The sequence below is a fragment of the Propithecus coquereli genome, unplaced genomic scaffold, assembly GCF_000956105.1.
Source record: "Propithecus coquereli isolate 6110/MARCELLA unplaced genomic scaffold, Pcoq_1.0 Scaffold105, whole genome shotgun sequence".
NCBI classification, from domain to species: domain Eukaryota; kingdom Metazoa; phylum Chordata; class Mammalia; order Primates; family Indriidae; genus Propithecus; species Propithecus coquereli.
This window is the reverse complement of record NW_012134414.1, coordinates 4,728,126-4,750,316: the sequence shown is the minus strand read 5'-3', so window position 1 is coordinate 4,750,316 and position 22,191 is coordinate 4,728,126. Positions and strand designations below refer to the sequence as shown.

General features: G+C 35.5%; 1 protein-coding gene across 1 annotated transcript in view; it reads right to left on the bottom strand.

Annotated features, from left to right (window-relative positions):
- LOC105811725 (E3 ubiquitin-protein ligase CBL-B-like) overlaps positions 1 to 22,191 on the bottom strand; it is a 178,506-nt gene that overhangs the window by 13,066 nt on the left and 143,249 nt on the right. The window contains exons 6-9 of the mRNA XM_012646003.1: positions 13,599 to 13,720; positions 9,161 to 9,298; positions 6,064 to 6,151; positions 3,054 to 3,185 (exon numbers count right to left, since the gene is read on the bottom strand). Coding sequence (XP_012501457.1) covers positions 3,054 to 3,185; positions 6,064 to 6,151; positions 9,161 to 9,298; positions 13,599 to 13,720 — 480 coding nt within the window. The remainder of the gene's footprint in view (positions 1 to 3,053; positions 3,186 to 6,063; positions 6,152 to 9,160; positions 9,299 to 13,598; positions 13,721 to 22,191) is intronic.

Below are 22,191 nucleotides of genomic sequence, written 5' to 3'. Positions count from 1 at the left end.
TCTGCCAAACTAACAGGAATTTCTTATTTTTAATTCACTTAACCTCCAAATACTAATTACAGTATAAAGTTAAAGATGTAAAGTCCTGCAACATGTATGTGCGTGTATGCCCTAAGATTGGAGCAACAAGAAAAACTGATGAAATATTAGGTCATTAAATATGAAATGTCTGATTTCGAATCACAACTGCACCAAAGAAGGCTGGAGAGTCAGTCGCCATGAAATTGCAAAAGGCATTTTTTCACAGCTTGTTGAGAATTGAATTTTTTTCCTTGCAAGAAGTGGTCCAAAGCCCAGAAGTGGTAGGCAGTTGGTGCAAGGTCTGGTGAATATGGTAGATGACAGAGTTTCCAAGTCCAGCCTTTGTCGTTTAAGCAGCAGTGTTTGTGAGACGTGTGGTGGAGTGCTGTCTTACAAGAGGACTGGCTTGAGTCTATTGACCAATCTCAGCTTTTAATCGCAAGCATCCTCATCATTTAATCCTATTGGTTGCAGTAGACCTCTGCTATAATCGATTGACCAGGTTTCCTGAAGCTGTAGTGGAAAATACCAGCACTGGACCACCAGACACCATTAGTTTTTTCTGATGAATATTTGGTTTTGGACTATGTTTCCACACTTCATCTTTATCCAAGCATTCTGCTGAACACTTGAGACTGTCAAAAAGAATCCAGTTTTCCTCATATGTAATGATATGATGTAGAAATGGTTCCCATTTATATCGTGACAACAAAGAAAGGCAAGCTTCAAGACCATTCCTCTTCTGATGCTCGTTTAATTCCTGCGGAACCCATCTATCCAGCTTCTTTACTTTGCCAATTTGTATCAAATGGTCCAATATTGTTAGAACAGTAATGTCAAACCTTGCTGCTCATTCATGTGTAGGTTGAGATGGATTCGCTTCCACTACAGCTTTCAGTTCATCATCATCCACCTTGGTCTCAGTTCACTCACGTGGCTCATTTTCAAGGTTAAAATCACCAGAATGGAACTTCTCAAACCATGGACATATTGTGCGTTCATTAGCCACATCCTTCCCAAACACTTCATTGATATTTCGAGCTTTCTGTGCTGCATTGGTTCCACAACAGAACTTACATTAAAAAATAACATAAATTCTTGATTTATCTATGGTTTCACAAAAATTGCTCTAAAAAAATTCAAAAGATAATCATAAGCCAAAATGTGTGTTCGAAAGACTGGGGATGTATCTTCACAATAAAAATAAAACAGTAAGTGTCAAAGTGAAATGTCAGGGATATCAACTGTCAGACATAATACTTAAGGAAATCCGACATTTCATATATAACAACCTTAATTACAGGCTGTGCATTGAGGCAGAGAATACTAAGAGTTTGCACCAGCCTAAAATTCTGGTTTTCTTTGGAGAGAAATGCAAAGTTTTTGGTTTCTTCTTACCTGTGAGAACCACACTGAAGGCATGAGTCAATCTACATGACAAACACAATTTGGTCTGTGTCACAGTTTAATGTTTATGCTGAAATACTCAATGGGTATCAGGGCAATCAGTGGTACATAGTCCCATCCAAGTCAGTTTGTCACTGAGTCAACAATACCTCCATAATATCTCCTACTGATACATTTGAAACATATTCACAATCAGTTTTGTCTTCTACCAACGTATCTAAATTCACTGAAAGTCATTTTATAAAAGACACTGCTAAGTTTTCAGAACTACTATTGTTAACTTAAATAGCAATCAAGTGTCTATATGTGGAGAATGATTTCTTCCAACTCTCCATACTATACAAAAATTCACCAACACCATGAATGGACAAAAGGAAACAAGGGCAAGGATATCAAGAAAAACCTAAAGTAATACACAAACAAAATGCATGTTGAAGAAGAGAAGTGCAGAGATTTTGAACAGTTTTTCTGAGGTAGCAAAGACGTCTGCATGCTCAGGAAGATCTTTGAAAATATAAAACAAGTATATTCATTTCCTAGTTCTTCGTCTTTTTCTTCATCTATTTTTTTAAATCTCCATGAAGGAAGAAGTAGGTCCCTTTTTATAATACTACAGAATATAAAACTCTTTACATTTTATTACCAAGTAATTTGCTCAAGAGGTGTCAATGCCCCTCTGAGTCTATCAGCCCCCTTCCATCAACCCCTAGACCCATCCTTCCTCAGATCATGCAGAGAAGCAGAGTTAGACAGAGAAGATCAAGGACTGAGAGGGCTCAGGAACAGGGCAGAGATGTCAATTATATATTCAATCAACCTATTTCCAGCTTCGATATGACCTTGTTGAACAGCAGCACTTGCAAAATGGCTAGATCAAAATATTCCATGAATCCTTCAAATATTCAAAACTGGAAATCTGTCCAAAGATCCCATTTAAAATCTTTAACCTTTATTATAGTAAAGAAATATAAGAAAGCCCTGGGGAAGCCAGTTATTCTCTAGGCCTTATTATAAAACATCAAATCAATTTATATTTACTGAATGCCTACATACAGATGGGAAGGCAGTTGGCCTGAGATTTTGCCTCTATAAATTGAAAATTTTAATGTCTGCTTCTGAGGGAACTTTAAGTATTTGAGAGACATTTCCTGTCTGATACTCCTATTTTTGCCCTACAGAGCAACCATAGACATATGTTAGAAAGGATTATCTCCTCAGGAGAAAAGAGATTTGGCTGAAAAACATCAACTTAAGATTTATCTAGTAATGTACTTGGCTTCAGAATCTGACTTCAGAATGTAACCTATAATAAACCGTACAAACATATTTAGTTGGTCGTATCTGTAAGTGAATATCCTGAAATCCATGGTACTACAGAAGAACAACTTATAACTAATATCATAAAATTAAGTTGTATATATGTGAAAGAAACAAAATATAAAACATAATAAAAAATCAAACTATATAAAGAAACTTAAAAATAAGTTTTTTTAAACAACCATTTCAAATAAAGCGTTTTATCAGTATTACTTCCTGAATAACTAAGATGGAAAAATCTAAAAGGAGAAATAATTATAGGGTACATAAGGAAGACATCCATGTTGCTAATTAAACCAAGCTTATACCTGCCATGCTGTAAGGCAAGAGGTGCACATCAAATGTCCACAAGGCTCAATCTTGACATCTTTGTCATTTTCTGCACAAATTTTACAGAGCTGAAAAGTAGAGCCCATTTCACAATATAATTCATATTGTTCCTGAAATTTGGGAAAAAACACAATATTAATGTATTTCTAGCACAAACTGTTAATATTGAATTTTCTCAAAAACAATGAGTTACAGTAAATATTTCACACTGATCCTATCAGAATTATGTTACCATTTAAGACATGTTTTAAATTCATAATCACACTTTGTTCTACAAAATGTAGTTTTAAAATGTTTGAACTTTCATCAGTTATTTTATAAGCTTTTTAATAATTCAGATTATTTAATGTTCTGTTACGGATCATTTAGGAAGGGATTGCTTCAATAGTCATTCAGAAGACAAAACCTATGGCTTTAAGATGGCAATATAAATGACTTTATCTTCTTGGTAAATGTTACATGCTCATTTAACTTCATTGTTAAATTGAAAAAAAAAAAATATATATATATATATACTTTTGGCTAAACACTAAATTTTACTTCTTTGGTATCCTTAGAAATTCCAGAATGGAAGAAAAGCAACAGACATTTGCCAAGCCTTTCCTGCATGCCACACACCGTGGTCCACACTATTTCCTATAATCTTCATGCCAAAGAAGATACACATTAAATTTAAGAAAAAATACCTGAGGCTCAATAAGTTTAAATTGTTTTCTTCAAATTCTAAATCAAGTCTCTGACTCAAAAGTGCATACTCATTTCCTATCTAACACTGTCAAGAAAACTAATTACTTCAGTAACCAAAAATTGTTTTATTAAACTTCAATTCTCTTGATTTACTAGAGTTTTTAGCTTAGAACATTTGGCATAGTAAAATTCTCAGTGATAAAATATTGACAAGATCTGAGTGATAAAGAAGATACAAATAGATTGGTAAATGTAAAGAAAATATTAAAAAAAATTGAGAGATACAAAGAAAGAGAGTTTGAAATCAAAATTTGCATAAAGCAACATTTTAGCCTAGTAAATGCCTACAATGTGTATGGCCTCAAGTAGGATAAATATATGGTAATATTTAGTTCATAATCTATTAAAGATATCACAATCTTGGTAAAAAAATATATACATACACATGCACGCACATGCTTAAACACACATACATATATAAATTGTGTCTATAATGATGTATGTATGTGTCAGAATATAATTTTTAGAGAAATTAAGGAAAAAGACAAGAGAGAATGGATCAAGATGGAAAAGAAATAACTCTAATGTAATCCAAAGTAAGTTACAAATTGCTGATGGCCTTGAAATAATAGATTAGTATTGATTCTGGTTATGACTATTCAAAGAACAAATTTGCAATTATAAAAAAATTACAATATGCCAAAATCACAGATGTAGAACTAATGTAACCTAAGGGATAAGAATATTTATGAGTAACTTAAGGGAATGATATTACTTCTTTAGATTTATTTTTTTTAAATGGTTTTATAAAGAGGAATTGTCTTTCCTGAGTATCCTTTTACACATTAGAAAATACAGAAGCATTGCATTATTTTTTTGAATAGCAATCATAGATTTATTTACTAATTTATTTTATTTATTTATTTATTTTAAGAAACAAGGTCTTGCTTTGTCACCCAGGTGGGAGTGCTGTAATGCGATCACAGCTCAAGGCAACCTCGAACTCCTGGGCTCAAGCGATCCTCTCGCCTCAGTCTCCCAAAGTGCTAAGATTATAGGTGTGAGCCACCATGCCTGGCCCTATGTTAAATTAAAAAGCTACCCATGAGTTGTATATATGTCAAAAAGTATTTTTCACATAATAATATAAAGACTGCAGGGACTGAAACCTAGAGAATTACAAATAAAGTAAATCAGTATCTATTGTCTTTCAAAAAACCCTATAACTTCTCTCTGGTTTGGTGTTTTCCCTTAGATTTTTGTTATTTATTATAGAAAGCATTGAGTATATCTAAAATATAAAATATCTTAAAATTATACTTATGTAAAATAAAATAGTCAAGATCTCCCTTCATCCTCTCCCTAATTCCTCAATCCTTGTCACTTCCTCAGTTAAACCTCTTACCAGCTTGGTGTTTTTTTATTTTTATTTTTTAAAAGTATACTCTCATGTTCATATATGGTAATTTCTTATCTGTTTACAGAAATTGAACTTATATAATGTAACTTTACAAAATGAAATGCTACATAATTATGCTTTCCATAACTGGAATTTTTTTAAAGTACAATGCAGAAGTTCCCATGTATGTACAGCTCCCTCCCTCTGGTTGATGACTTCACATAACACAGCATGAGTACACTACGGTGTGTTTTACTTGTAATCTACTATTGAACACCTAGGTATTTTGTAAAATTTTCATTTTTATGAAATATTTTACAATGAATATCCTGTTCTAAAGATCTTTGTGGGCATGTGCGAGTGAAATATATAAATATATATATGTATGGAATACACATATATGGAATCTAGAACAAAAAGATGTTTTCATTTAGATTTTTATAATTACTAAATATTACCCTCAAGAAAGCCTTTATCAACTTACATTCTCACTCATAATCTATGAGGCTGGCAACAATGGATTTAGAAAAATATAATCATTATCTTTAATAGGCTTCAATTACCTTTTTGACTCTAAAAGCTATAGCATATAATACTCTAATCATTTTTTATAGTTTTCTAAATTATGATCCTCTCCTCACATTTATGTATCTACCTATGGATTTATCCATTTATCTCCCTAATATAAGTGCCAATACTATATTGTAAACAAGAATATTAACAGCAGAAATTTTTATCCAAGAATTTTCAAAGATAATTTCTTTTCAAATATACTTAGAATTCCGTAAGTAACTTTTGTATTAAATATCTGTGCATGATTTTAGCTATAAGCAGAGAATCTTATTTATTTTAAAGGTATTACAGATAGTTATTAATTATACTTTTCCAGAAATTGTCCTTACCTGTGTAACTTTTATATGATCATGGGGTGTAGGTTCACATAATCCAGTTAAATCAGGATTATAACTCCTCCCATCAGGATAAAGATAACTGAATTTAAACAAAAATTTATTACCTTAAATACATAAGTTTTAATTGCACTTATGATTATTTAACTGAATTATTTTACATCTAAACATATATTTTGATGTTTATTTTTTATTTAACATATCAATAATTGTATCACTGTTCCATAATATTATGTTATCTTAAGACATTTAAAATGTAGAAATCATTTTCATATAAGAAATACATGATGATATTCATGCTTAGTGGACTTAGCCACTAAGCAACCATTAATATATGTCTCTTACATAAGTTAAAAATTTATTTTATTGGTCAATTATATTCTATTGCAAAACACTTTGAATATATACCTATTTGCAATTATTAGCATTTCTCAGAAGCACAGATAGTTAACTCGATCATTTTACACCATACTTAATACCACAGAGAGAAAAATAGAATTAAAAGCCACAAGTTATTCACATACTTCTGAGGTGTTCCTGTTTTTACAGTTTCTCAGTCTCTTTCTTCTGACTCACCTTCCACTCTTCCTAACACATACACACGTGCACACATGCACACACACACACATGCACACACACACTTTTAAAAAATTAGAAATCATTACAATTTCATATTTCATTGACTTCTATAAAGTTATAAACACCGAATGGTCTATACTAAGGTTCTATTATCAGAGAAAACTGAAATCTGAACTAAAAGAGTAATAATGCCATGTTGCTGTGTTTGAGTTTTCACTTGTTACTCAGAAATTAATTAAAAATAAAGTTTATTGTGTTGGTAATACCCATTTTTGATTAAAAAATAAGTGATACTGTTCCAGCCAGATTTCGTCAATTTATTAATTCTGTTTAATATCTTTATATGTTAGATAACTTGAATGAAAAATTAAGAATACAATAGTAGTGAATATTTTAAAGGGAAAAACTATTCTGTAAAGTAACAAAAAAAAATTATCATTAAATAAAGAGTCTATAACTATAAACATGTTAATAAGTATTAGAATTTACCCAGAAAAACCAGAAAAATGAACTTAAAGGACAGGTAAATCTCATACAGTAAGGGACAGATCAGTGAGATGATTTTTTTTTTTTTTTTGATTTGGGAAATGGAGTTGACTACATCTGAATATAATACAAATGGAGACTACCATTAGGGAGGGGTACAAAATTCTACAAATATTAAATGAGGAATGATAAGTAAAAGCTTATGAGTAAGTTTATTTTCATACTCTAAAGTGGTTATTTAAAATTAGATAACACTGTTCATTCCACCTCAAAAATATGTAGAAATTCTAGGAAGAATTCAGAAATGAAAGATTACAAAGATGACAATAAAAGAGCCAGAGTAAAGGTTAAAAGGTTCTATTTAACCTATCGGGCAATTTGATGATTTCTGTCCTCAGTAAGACAAGAATATAGCTGATAAGCCCCTTTCAATGGCACTAAAGGAGTAAAGAATCTTGGATAGTTATCAAAATAAACTTCTATATCATCTATGTCATACAATATTGGATTAACTATAAGGAAATATAGTGGACTCTGATGTTAGCTAGACCACATAATATTCTATGTTTTTACCAATCTTAAGAAAAACGTTATCTAATTAATATAATAAAACCTATTTTATCCTAATATATCATGAGTGTTCAAATTCAACTAGCCAAATCCCTCTGAATATGCTTCTCTGTGTGTGTTTGGGTAATGTTAACAGTTAATTTGTACAGGAGTTTTGAGGCTTTGCTCAACTGATTACATTACTAAAATATGTTCCTTTTTGATTCACTTTTGGAAAATAGATAGAAGGCATGATAATAATACAAACAAGCTACATCAATATTCCATCTACAGATTTGTCCACTCATACTGTGTACTTACAAATTAAATCTTCAAAGTATGTTTTATTTTTAAAAATAAGAGCCTGCAATCATGGTGAAGCAAAAGCTACAAATATGAATCTTTGATGCACTAGAAGTAAAATATACATAACTGAGAATAGAAAATTTATGAAAAATAGAAGAAAAAAGAGAAATACACGTTTGGAACCATAATTTGCCATACAATTCCTATATAACTGATTTCTTGAAAGTTCACAGCTTTAAAAAAATGCATTCTTTTTCTTCACATAGATACCATCACTTTTTTCTTTGTAATTACTTTGCAAAAGGTAAAACCTAAATCATTTGTTCTTTGCTAACTCTGGTAGACTTTCTCCTGCTAGGTTTCTATCACAATCAATGCTGCAGAAAGTTGGCTCCATATATCTCTAAGTTACTCAGCAAGGCAGAGGGCAAGAAAAGGCAAAGTGATAAATTAACACTGAGAATGCAAGGAGAGGATGAAGGGAATGACATGTGACTAAAATGAATAAGAACCAGATATGCTTACTACAGGGTGGCCTAACAGACTGTCCAAACTTTGTATCTGTGTTGAGGTGGGGATGGGGGGGAGTCATTATCAGTCAAAAACACAAACGAGGAGAAAGTAACCTGAACCTAGCTATTAACATACAATTCTGGAATATGGAGTCATTACTAGTGTAAATAAAAGGTCTATGAAGAGACAAGGAAGGGAAGGGATGGAAGAAGAAAAAAGAAGGAAAAAAAGAAAATCTGGCACTACCAGTCAAAATAAAAAAAAGTAAAGCTAGCAATTTGAGAGTTACAGGGGACATCGAAAGTCAATTATTTTAAAGAACTTTCTCTTAATATATACACAGTTTTACATCTATTTTAAAACTACTTTTAAGTACCAACCTCTTTTCCTATGAAAGATATAAACTAACATTGAAGTTTGAAGTGGGAATGTATTTGCTATAACATATGGTTAGATTCAAATAATGAAGTTACCTTAAGATGGCTACTTAAAGGTATGAACAATAAAAACTAAAGAGCAACCATTATCTCTCAGTCTTGAGATACAAAGCCAACGGCCAGATCACCAGCCTCACTATCCATTCTCTCCAGCACAGAGCAGTCCCTATTTTTCAGATTGGTGAATCATAACTGCACTGACTTCTGCTTCTCATACTTACAACCCTTCCCTGCTGCCATCAATCAGGGCTTGAAATAAGGGCTTGTTATGAGGTATGGTCTGTAAGATATTGCCATCCCCGGTGACATAGCCAATGGCCCACTGTCCCAGTCGAGTGCAACTTAACCGGAAAATGTAGCTGCAAAACATAAGAAAATTATGTTTAATTACATTCAAAATATAAGCCAACTACTAGACAATTGTTAGGCTTATTTAAGCAAAAGAAAAAACAGAATCCTTTAGAATTCCTGATAATTAAATATACCTTATTTGTAACATCACCGCGCTTCTCCATTTATTGATTTCTAAGAGAAACCCTGAGAATTTCTTTTCATTTAAATATCTCCAGTTATATGAGAAGATAAATGAAGTTATAAACTAACAAGTGATTTATTACCAATCACCATCACATCAGGAGTGTTATGTATGAATGTGCTGTTGGTATAAAATGGCTATGACAAATTATTTTTGGCAAGTAAAAATAAAATAAATAAGTGAAAATTTAAATTTAATTTGTTTACTCAGAAAAAAATTGAGAGTTTCTAGTATGGAATTCAACATATTACTTTGTAATTTAGTTATTAAAATTAAACATTTTTAGTTGTTAAATAACTTGTTCAAAATACTTTTTCTTTCAAGCATTCCAGCCGTTCATCTTTAAATGAAAGCTCAAAAGAGTTGAACTATATTAATGAGAAAGTAGATTATTTTAAAGACAAACTAGATGGTTGTCATCCAACCATGTCAAATTCAAAACCTTGCAATAGGAAATCAAGATAGTTTAAAAATAAAAATCAAATGAAAGATGAGTCCCTTAAAATCAATCTCTAATAAAAGGAGGCATTGACTTGCTTTTAAATTCATCATTGTCACTTATTTATTCATTTACTTATTTCACTTTAGATCACTTCTAAGTGTACTGTACTCAATCATGCTATCATGATATCAATTTCTGGATTTTATAACTCATTAAGCAGATTAAAAGTAAGTCAACTTATACATTGACTTACACAGTTGGCTATATTTTAGTATCCTAGCTGCTATATGTATGTGGCAGAAATATGTATCTCTTAATATATTTTATTTATTGATGAACCAAGTACTGTAAAAGTAAATTTATAAGATGTAATTTAGCATATATAATAGATATACAATCACTGGACTTAATTAATATGTATATTTAGTAGTGCATGTGATCTCATCTTTGAAGAAAATTAAGTCTTTAAAGAATGGAAAAAGTTATGATTTTAAAATATTATTAATTTAATATTGGTGATAGAACCTCTGGAAAGGACTTTTCAAGGAAGTCTAAAACATATTTCCCTAGAGAGCCTGAAAATGGGATATCAACTTGTTAATTCTTAGCATCATTAATCAGAATCAGATAAAATAATTCCACATAAACTTATGGCTGTGATGTTATGAGAAGTATCAAAAGTAATAGAAAGTCACTACAAATTATAATTCAGAAGTTCATTATTAAACTGTTCCATTAACAAATTAATATGATAAAATTCTTTCAAACAAAGAGTCAAATAGAAATCTTAAAGATCAGTATGTACTACGGATCTCATCAGAATTTAGAGTATATTAAAATGAAGAAAATAATTACAAATCTGAATTGTTACTAATTTTAAAAGTAATTTCATATTTATTCATATACTAACAATCTAGTAAATACGGAAATACATGTGAAATTGCTCAGTTTTTAATTAACATCCTTTTCTGTTGCTCTAAACACTGTTTTAGGATGGTGTTTCTAAAACTGATTAATATAGAGGAGGAGGGCCAATCAATTCACAGAGATAACAGATAGTAATAATAACAATTTGGAAAGAGCTACAATATGGCTTTTCAGAACAATTTCTCCCTCTCATGAGCTTTTTTCCTCTTCCATTTCATTTGCACATTTTTACACCATTTGCTGATAACCCTTTTGCTGATAGCTAACTATTCCTAATCTCTTGTGGTGAATTTTTGCTTTATTCTTAGCACCTTGCTCTCTTAAATGGCACACACAACATAATCAGATGAATTTGTTTTGTCTTGACAGGGTGGTTTAGGGTTCAAGGCCACTTTTTTTTTTTTTTGAGATAGGATCTGGCTCTGTTGCCCAGGCCAGAGTGCAGTAGAGTCATCATAGCTCACTGCAACCTCAAACTCCTGGGCTCAAGCAATCTTTCTGACTCAGCCTCCCAAGTAGTTGGGACTACAGGCACGCACCACCATGCCTGCCTAATTTTTCTATTTTTTGTAGAGATCAGATTTCTTTATGTTGCTCAGGCTGGTCTCAAACTCCTGGTCTCAAGCGATCTTCTCATATGGGACTCCCAAAGTGTTAGTGTTACAGGCATGAGCTATCATGCCCAGCCTCAAGGTTACTCTTTAACGCTAAAAGTCATCCAATGGATATTTCACCTAGATTCTCCAGTATAAGTAACTTCATCAGGTAACTAATGTTTTGCTAGTTGGATCTCCAATAAAGCACAACCCGAGGAACCCAAATGTCCTTGCAATAAATCCAACTATTTTCCTGATTATGAAGCCAAAGAGATGAAAGAAACTTTCCTTGAGAAAGTACGAGTTAAACACAGATATTCTATAAAGCAAATATTTATCAAAATTATTTGATTTGTTCATTAACTATGGTTTTCTAAACATATTTTAAATATCCACATCAAACTTTACATATGACAATTTACTATATACTATTCAGTTCATCTTTATCTAAAATTTAGTAGAAAAAATTGTTGCAGGGCAAATTAAGAAGGAATAGAAGATATTCTTTCAGAGAGTAGTATCCTATGTTTTTAAGATATGACTGACATATAAAAAAGCTATGCATAATGTATATCTCACGATGCATTTGAAGATAATACTGTTAGATGTATATTAAAAGTTCTTAATCAGAGGGCAGTATTTTTTTTTTTTTTTTTTTACTAAGAGAACTATTTAAAATGGTGATGAGACCTGGCTTTTAATCCCAACACTGTCATTCAAGATCTCCATGATGTTGAAGAAGAAAACAAAAAAGGCTTCAGTTTCCTTATTATTTTTATAGGATTGGACAAGATAATTTCCCAAATAACTTGTACATTAAATTATTTGATTGCATGATTCCAACCATGTAACATTTCTCAAATCATAGTCCAGGAGCAAGAAAGACAGTATATATGATACCAATCAAGAAAGTAAAATTATGGAAAAATCTGGTCATGAGAGATTCTTGAATGAAACAAAATGATTTGTCTAAACCACTAATCAACACACAAAGTATATGACCTGTTTTCATAGTCACAATGAGAACTAACTCTCCTTAATTTAAACAGAAGATTTCAACAGAAGATAAACTGTTTTCTACACTCACTACTCCCCTTTTTATATAACATATAAATTTCTAAAGAAGAAAAAAGGTAGAAGTTTTCATTACGGCAGACAGGAAAGGAAACACCATTGGCTTGCAATTGAGAAAATATTGTCAAAGGACAAACATCATATGCACTACAAATGAAATAAAAATGATACTGGAAGAAAAAGGTAGACTTAAAAAAACAACCAAATTTGTTCCTAAAATGAAAAAATCTCTATACGAAAATCAGTAAACTAATGGACATTAGAATGGCATCTCCTACTAAAATGTGAGGACTCTATAGACATGTTTCTAATATCACTGCTGCTATACATACCTAGCACACTGTTTGCTATAGCACAAGTGCCATAGCACAAATGCCCAGTATGTACCTGATGCATTTCTAGATGGGACATAGGGGAAAATACACTAAATCAGGGAAGAGACATTTTCTGGTTGCAGATTTGCCATTAATAAGGTGTGATTTCTTGGTTAAAACCACAGGGGCTGATCAAACAATCGACCTCTCTGAGTCTCACTCAGATTCATCATTTGGAAAATAAAACATTAATTCTGAGGCTGTGAAGAAGCATGAGACATTATGGAAGTCATTTCTGACGATGTGAAATTGGTCTGGATTATAATAGTGGGTTTATATATGTTTATGTACTTATATATATTTATATGTGTTTATATGCAATTATACATGCTTATATGTATTTATCATAGAGCCTAATTGAATGTCTTTAAAAATATCCTAAAATAATGAACATTAAACGGTTCTATTTATTTTGTCTTTAGCACAATATTCAAGTATTCAAATATATACACAAAATTTTGTACACAGACACAGGTATCATGAAAACAGAAAGTGGAACGCATCCCCTTTCACTTTATGAATACTAAGTTTCAGAGCAAGCACAATGTATCAATTTAAAGGACTCCATTAAGAAGCACCATTTTAGTCTACTACCTTTTCTACCCACACCACCCCCATACTCCTAGTGGGTCATGTATTTACTTAGGAAAGAACCATAGAAGATTTTTCATCTTCAAATATGTCACATGATATTGCTGCTAAAAGTCTTACCTTCCGGGTTTGGTGCTGTATTTTTGTAGTCGTGCTTTAACTTCATCATATGTAAGGAATGCCATGTAACCCGGATGCGTCACAGCTAAGAAATTCCAATTCCGTAAAATAGAGCCCCATGGCTAAAAATATAAATATATTAAAAGATATTATCTAGAGAATATCAACTATTGATTACATACCAACTCATCATTTAATACACTTAATGAAATTCTCTCGGATATTTTTTAAGTTAATCTGAGCTTATGTGGTTTAGGTCAACCTTTGTTACCTAACAGCAAACATGCAATAATTTCATCTCTTTTGGAGAAACATGATTAGGCAGAAAACAGCTTTTTAGGAATAGAATATGGAGAGCAAAAAGAAACATAATCTCTTCTCTGCACCGTCTTTTCTCATTATGGCATTTGTGATCACTTTCAAATATAAGTCACATAACTCTTTTATGCAAAACCTTGTTAAGTTTGAATAGAAGCCAAAGTTCTCATGCATGGGCTAGAGGGTTTACAGAGTTTGATCCCCAGTTCCCTTTTTGTCCCCATCTGCTACAACTCTCCCACTTCCTCCTTCTTCTCCAGCCACACTGGCCTCTTTGCTTTTGTCTTGAACACAAAAGCCCTCTCCCACCTCAGAGCCTTTGTATTTGCTGGTTTCTTTACCTGAATTATCTTCCCTCAAATATCCACTTCATTCCTTTCTTCAAATGTCATTTCCTCGACAACAAGGCCTTCTGCGATCATCCTATTTAAAACTGTTACTTCTCATCCCATTCCTCACACCTCTCTGTGTGTCTGTTTTGTTCGCTACTGCTTCATTTTATAGAATAAGAAACCATATTATGGTACTTAAGTGATTTGGCAAAGGTTACACATTAACCAAAAGCTACCTACCCACGAGTAAGGAACATGCCTGTCTTGCTCACTGATGGGATACCAGGACTCAGGCACAGAGTCAGATACACAGCAATCAGTCAGGACTAATTATTGTTGATAACAACCTCTCAATGGTGACTTGTCCTCCCATGGTAACATACTACTGTACTCATATCTGGCTTACCCTTAAACAATCATAAAATTAGAAAAGGCTTACGGTATAAAAGTGAGTTATGTAAAAAAAACCTTTCACAAAAATACATAGTTTGTACCAATGTATCATTCTCTTTTTAATGTGATCACTTGTTCCTCCAGTTACCACGCAAGAAAAAAAAAAGGCAGTCAGTGATAGACAACTTTACTTGAGAGTGTGGATGAATCATCTCTGCAATATTTTTAAGGCTAAAGCTACGTTTATTCCAAGGAATTGGCAGTATACTCTCTCTGTGGTGCCAGATTATTAACTTGAATCTTCTACATAAAAGAAAAAAAAAGGTATGTTATGTTGCCAAGTTAAAGCTGTTGAAATAGTCATCCTAGATATGATTATTTAAGACAGAGAGTTCCTGCTTTTGTTTGCTTTGAGGCTTGTTTCTCATTATTGTTAAGCAAGTTTCAAATTTATAAGGCGGAATTCTTCAAGGATTATATCCCTTAAGATGAGGATAACAAGGGAAGGAACGATTTAGTAATAGAGTTTTTTAGCCTGTTTTGACATAACAAGAAAAGTCTTCAGGGTATTTCCCCATCACACTAAAATACCTAATTGGATAAAAAAAAAAAAAAGGAGCTATGGAGACTACTAATATGAGAGAGAAGTTCTGTCTATGGTACTTGAAAAAAGAAATGCATGTTTTTAATTTTCTTCTTAAGGCATGACTACAAATTGCATAAAACAATACCTGGAAAAATATCAGTATATGTTAAGAAAGACTGTGAAATAACTGTTATTCTAGACACTGGGTTTTGTTTTGTTTTATTCTACTTCCTCATCTACAATTGACAAGGATGGAAGAAAGATCAAACAAATATTTGGGCCACTTCCATTAAAGTCCACACAAATTAATGGAAGAGTTGTTAAAAAAATGCAGAACTTTTTAGAGAGCAAATACACAGATCAAAATACAAATTAAAAGAAAATAAAAAAGAAATTATAGTTTTGAGCCAACTGCTGCAGTATTTAGCAACTATTTCTTAGTACATAATCCAGAGGGCCAGCTTCTAATTGCAAAAATATTTATGTAATAGAATGAGTCTGTGTACTGTTTTTCTTATGAATGCAACCCACTCGAAACAGTCAGAAACACGTGGTACTTATGTGCTTTTTTCTTTTTAAAGTATTTAGCCAACTAATGACTTAAAGAAGGCAAAACAAAGTGCTTCGGAGAATAAGAATTATTTTTGAAATTTGTTTTTTAGACAAAAGGAACTTGTTTTTACACACAAGAACACTAAGTTATTTGGAGATGTTTAAAGCACTACAGAAATTAATTACGTGAATAAACGAGACAACTCCCTCCATTCTCCCAAATGCTATTATTTTCATTTGTTTGTTTGAGACAGTCTCACTCTGTCACCCTGCTAGAATGCAGTGGCTTCCTCATATCTCACAGCAACCTCAAAGTCCTGGGCTCAAGTGATCCTCCAACCTCAGCCTCCCGAGTAGCTGGGACTACAGGCATGTGCCACCACACCTGGCTAATTTTTTCTATTTTTAGTAGAGACAGAGTCTTCCTCTTGCTCAGGCTGGCCTCGGACTCCTAAGCTCCAGCAATCCTCTTGCCTCAGCCTCCCAGTGTGCTAGGATTACAGGTATGAGCCACTGCATCCGGTCCACCAAATGTCACTATTGTAAAGAAGAGCTGATTTAGAACTTAAGTTGGAAGAGGGTCCTTGGCTGGTCTGTCCAGATGCCCTCTATAGTTCGTTGCTGTAACTGACAACTTTCCTTCTCTTTGATTTTCCTCCTTATTCCATTGATGCTATATATTCCATAGTCACTAGGATATTCTCCCAAAACACTCCTTCCTATCCAGCCACCCCTCAAATTTAGTGTCCCATTGCTCAACAACCTCATCTTCTCCAACAGTGGGAAATAGAAGGAAAAGGAGGGCAGCAGCCCCAGGAAAAAGAAACAGAAAAACAAAGTCCCTACATTTTCACCCAAGACTTTAGTACCTACTGATCCCAACATCTCCAAATGACTTTCAGAGAAGGGAGAAGGGTAAAGGCAGAAGAAGAGGAAACAATGAAAGTGACCATAACAAGATCCCCCGAATGAATCCCCAGCACTTGTTTAAGTTCTGCCTGACTACAAGGATGAAGGCCAAGAGCAAGCAAACTTTCTTCTCTCATTCCTTCCGTAATTCTCAATTTCATCTCCTGGCCTCTGCTGCCTCCTTCCTCAAACCCTTATGCTAGTTTTTCTACTTCAGTCCCTGAAACCTGAGAGTGTACCTTACCTACTTTCAGACCCCACTCTGTTAAATGCCCCACCTCCAATAAGGTAGAGTTAGAAGAATTCATTGCTAATTAACCACCAATATCATGGCTATAGCAGAATATATGTTCATCAGTCACAGCATTAACAAAACTTACATTTTTCATATAGAATATATAAGAATTTAATGAATATAACACATTTAAGAAAACTATCACTCAGTTTTTAAGGTTGTATAAAAATAAAAGATCAGCAAAAGTTAAAACCTCTACTTCTCTATGCACAGGACCAATTTTATCATGTTTTAAGGCACATGTATGATTATATTCAGAGTATGTGATTTCTGAGTATATAAATCAAAGGAAGGAACAAAATCTCAGAAATATATAGAGGTTAATGAGAGTTCTTCAGCTACTTCTATAATCACGTGTTTTGAAAGAGATTAGCCATTCTTTGGTGCAGGTAAGATTTTGGTTTTATTATCTAAAACGTCACAGTAGCTCTACTTATAAAGATCCCTTACTTCTCCCATCCTAGTGAACATAAATAAGATATACATACCTTAGAGTATTAAGGTTACTTACACTGTTTTAAAGTAAAACAGCTTATAAGAAAATATGTGCACATATTAAGTAGCAGTTTAGATAAGTATTTAACCAATATTAAGTTGCCCTTATACTGTTAATACATAACTCTGAGGCATTCTAGCATTTAATATCCACACTAAAAAGTGATCCAGGCTCATCACAAAAAAATACTCACTTCCCAGAATGAGCAGTTAGGTTTAATGTATGAAAATTTCTTTTACTCTCTTCCTTCACAAGGTGAAGAAGCAAAGTTCTTACTAGTTAGAATGTCTTTGTATCATGTTAAATAAATAAAGTATTTATTCTGGAAAATTATCAGAAAATTATAAGGAAAGGCGAGGTTCCATTATAAAATGACCAGTATCAGATAACAACTTTTTTTCTAAGCTGTATCTCAAAATCTTAGAAAAAACATGAATTGACAACCTATATCTACCAATGAATAATCATGAAACTAATATACATTTAAAATAAGCAAAAGCACATTTTCAGTAGTAATTGATCTAATTTCTAACCTCATAGACAAGGTAGAATTATGATTTTGAAATTATAATAAAAACATATCCTATATGTATTGCTGATAGGAGTTAATCTATCTTCTATTAACAGATTCTCTCATAAATTAAAAGTTAATCCCATGCAATGTTGTTTTCTTACATGAATCAGTCACCTGATCCTTGCCAGCTAGTGCTAAGCAGAATCATAAATCAGAGAAGTAAAATTCACAAACATGGAAAACATGAAACCAACATTGTACTCTAACATTTGCTGAAAGCTGGTTTCCTGGAGAATAAATCTTACTTCAGATTAAAATAATAAAGAAGTATATCTGGGGGCGGGGCGCCGGTAAAACCACCGCCGCCGCCAGCATCAGAGCCAAAGGGAGGCTGATGCACGTTTACAGTCTTCACAGCCACGTACAGCGACGCTGAGACACACGCACTGCTCTTGTGACCTCCCCTGCCAGTGTGGGCCCTCGTCCTGCCCACGGTGGCTTTTCGGTGGCTGCAGAGCATCTGATCACCACACTAGCTGTGGCGTGCCGTTCCCTGTCTTGTTTCACTTGGGGATGGACACGGGACATACACGGCGGCGAGTGGCAGAAGAATCCCCCGTCCATCAGCGACAGGGCTGCTCCTGACAACTCTGATGGCGGAAGATGAGAGGCCGCTTCGGCGCTCGGCCAATTCAGAAACCAGAACGGGGCCTGCATCCCGCTGCGTCCCTCAGGAAAACCTCCTGTGCGCAGACTTCGGCCGCGGTCTGACAAACACGCCAGGTGGCTCTTGAAAAGTCACTAAACATAAACTCGAAACTTTACAAAGCCAAACGCGAGTGTGTTGTCGTGACGGTGACAGCTGGGCAAGATCCGTCGGACCCGGCCACAGCTCCAGTGTCCTGTCACTGTTCTTCACGTAAATGAAGCGGCTCCTTCTTCCTGGTGTAGCTCGATTCCGAAAGACGCCACATTCCCGTCATTCTCCCTATTATCCAACGCACCTGCTCGCCGCGCAGCAGAGGAGGGAGACTCCATCAGGATGGTTCTAAGCGGCGATGCTTATGCCAGAGTCTGAATGACCAAAATGCACGGAAGCATAATTTCCCAAATCTCAAGGTGTAAGAAAGGTGCAGGTAGAACACAGAAAACTCTCCAACAGCCGGTACAGCTCTAGCGTTTATTTCATGATCATTGGTTTCCACGATGTGCCCCTTATCAAAGGTGGCGGATTATCACCCCGTCACACAGAGCTTTCCTCGTAAACCGGCGGAGCTCTATTTTCTGCTAAGCCCCCAAAATGAAAAAAAGGACTCGAAGTTGGTCTAGGCGCCCGTTTAGAAGTGTTTGATAGTTGCCAAAAGCAGTCCTAGCTATCTTGTATTTACGACATAAACACAAATCCCATTCCCAGCATCCTCAAATCCACTGTTTCCACACGACTCTACGAGGTAGCGAGGATGAATGCCTTGCTATTTCACGATTCGGGAACGGAACGTCTAAAATCGGAGAGAACAAAGAACTCTGGGAGTCTCCTCATCGCACCAAAAGGCAGAGTTTAGAAACGTGGACGCCTGTTACTCGAGAAGTAGCTGCTAATTTATCGCCAGTTCTGATACTCCGGCTTGTCTGATTCATATCAGGGAAAGAAGATAATACTCACAGAAACCACGATATTTGCATTTCGGAAAGACGCAACGAATATTCACCTGGTGTCTACAACGTGCCAAGCCCTGCCGGACACGGCACTGCTCTGCGACAGAGTGAAACCTGCGTCAGAAGCAGCCCGGCCTGGGGACGCCGACAGCAGCGTGGGAAGACGCAACAAGACGACGAGCCACTTTCCGATCGTTCTTTATCTCAAATTCACTCATAAAACAGATAGTACTAGGTCATTAAACATGAACTGTCCGATTTCGGACCAAAAATTCATTATTTTTCAAACGAGCAGCAGTACAATGAATCAGAGTTGTGCCTAAACCGTCAACACAGTTTTGCCATCCTGACGGCAGCCTGGTTACTCCGGCAGCAAAGACGCCTGGAGAGCGAGTGGCCTTGAAACCGTGAAAGGCGTTTTCCGTTTCTTGTCGAGAACCGAACATCTTTCCTCGCAAGCAGCGGTGCGAAGCCGGGAAGAAGGGCAGCCAGTTGGTGCGAGGTCTGGTGGATGGGGTGGGGCACAGAGAGTTTCCAAGTCCAGCTTCCGCAGTTGGAGCAGCGTTGCTTTTTGAGACATGTGGTCTTGCAAGAGGACTGGCCTGTCTCTACTGACCAATCTCAGCTGCGTAATCACAAGCATCCTCATCGTTTCCTCCCACTGGGTGCAGCAGACGTCGGCTGTGACCCACTGACCGGGTTTCGTGAAGCTGTCATGCGTGGGTAACACCAGCGCTGGGCCACCAAACAGAGACCATTAGCTTCTTTTCACAAACACTTGGTTTTGGACTGTGTTTCAGCATTTCATCTTTTTTTTTAACATTTATATGTATATATTGATTGATTGATTGATTGATTGATTGACAGAGTCTCACTCTGTCGCCTGGGCTAGAGTGGCGTGGTGTCAGCCTTGCTCACTGCAACCTCTGACTCCTGGGCTCGAGCGATCCTCCTGCCTCAGCCTCACAAGTAGCCGAGAATACAAGTGTGGGCCCCACCACGCCCAACTAATTTTTTCTGTTAGTAGAGACGGGGTCTCGCTCTTGCTCAGGCTGGTCTCGAACTCATGAGCTCAAGCAGTCCTCCCACCTCGGCCTCCCAGAGTGCTAGGATTACAGGCGTGCGCCACTGCGCCTGGCCTCAGCACTTCATCTTTATCCAACCATTGTGCCAAACACTTGCGATTGTCAAAAGGATCCATTTCTCATCACACATAACGATACAGTGTAGAAACGGCTCACCTTTATGCCGTCACAGCAATGAAAGACAAGCTTCGAGATCATTTCTATTCTGATGCTCGTTTAATTTAAGTGGAACCATCTTTCCAGGTTCTTTACCTTGCCCATTGGTTTCGGATGGCCCAATACTGTTGGAATAGCAACGTCAAACCTTGTCGCTAATTCACGCGTAGGTGGAGATGGATTTGCTCCCACTACAGCTCTCAGCTCATCATGATCCACCTTGGTCTCAGATCGCCCACGTGGCTCATTTTCAAGATTAAAATCACCAGAATGGAACTTCTCAAACCATCGATGTGCTGTGTGTTCACCAGCCGCATCCTTCCCAAACGCTCTGTTGATATTCCGGGCTGTCAGCACTGCATTGTCCCACGACTGGACTCATATTGAAAAACAACACAAATTTTTTTACTTATCCGTGGTTCTGCAAAAATTGCTCTAAGAAAAAAATCTGAAAGATAATCACAAGTCAAAACGTGTGTTTGAAAGAGTGAGATGCATCTTCACAATTTAAAAAAGAAAAAAACACACGGGAAGTGTCAAAGTGAAACGTCAGAGATATCAACTGTTAACACTTAAGGAAATCAGACATTCCATACTTAACAACCTAGTATTTTAGCACCTACAAGGTACCAGACACTATTCTATGCTATCTTTTACTGTCCCCCAATCACCATGTTTCGAGTTCTCTCCAGGTTAGAACACGCACAGCCTTTGCACCGTATGCTTTAAAATGTCTTGAAGTCCCAATGGTTAAGTGTTGTGTAAAGCAGTGATCAATAGTACCACTTCGTAAGAGTGAAACTCAAATAACCATTCACCGCTAGGCACTGAACAGACTGGGTCAGATTTCCAGCTGTGTCCAAAGAGAATTTGCTAACCTTTGTGTCCAATTTCCTAAGTCCCAACACACACACACACACACACACACACACACACTGCTCCTCCACATACAACGTATGAAAAAAAGAATGGGTAGTTATGTCATACGCAGGTGCTGCCTGTACCATTTCGATGTATGATGCTTAAATGATCAGAAGACAGGCCAGGCGCAGTGGCTCAGGTCTGTAATCCCAGCACTCCAGGAGGCCAAGGCAGGAGGATCACTTGAGGTCAGGAGCTCGAGACCAGCCTGAGCAAGAGCGAGACCCTGTCTCTACTAAAAATACAAAGAAATTAGCAGGACAACTAAAAATAGAAAAAATTAGTCGGGCGTGGTGGCGCATGCCTGTAGTCCCAGCTACTCAGGAGGCTGAGGCAGGAGGATCGCTTGAGCCCAGGAGTTAGAGGCTGCAGTGAGCTAG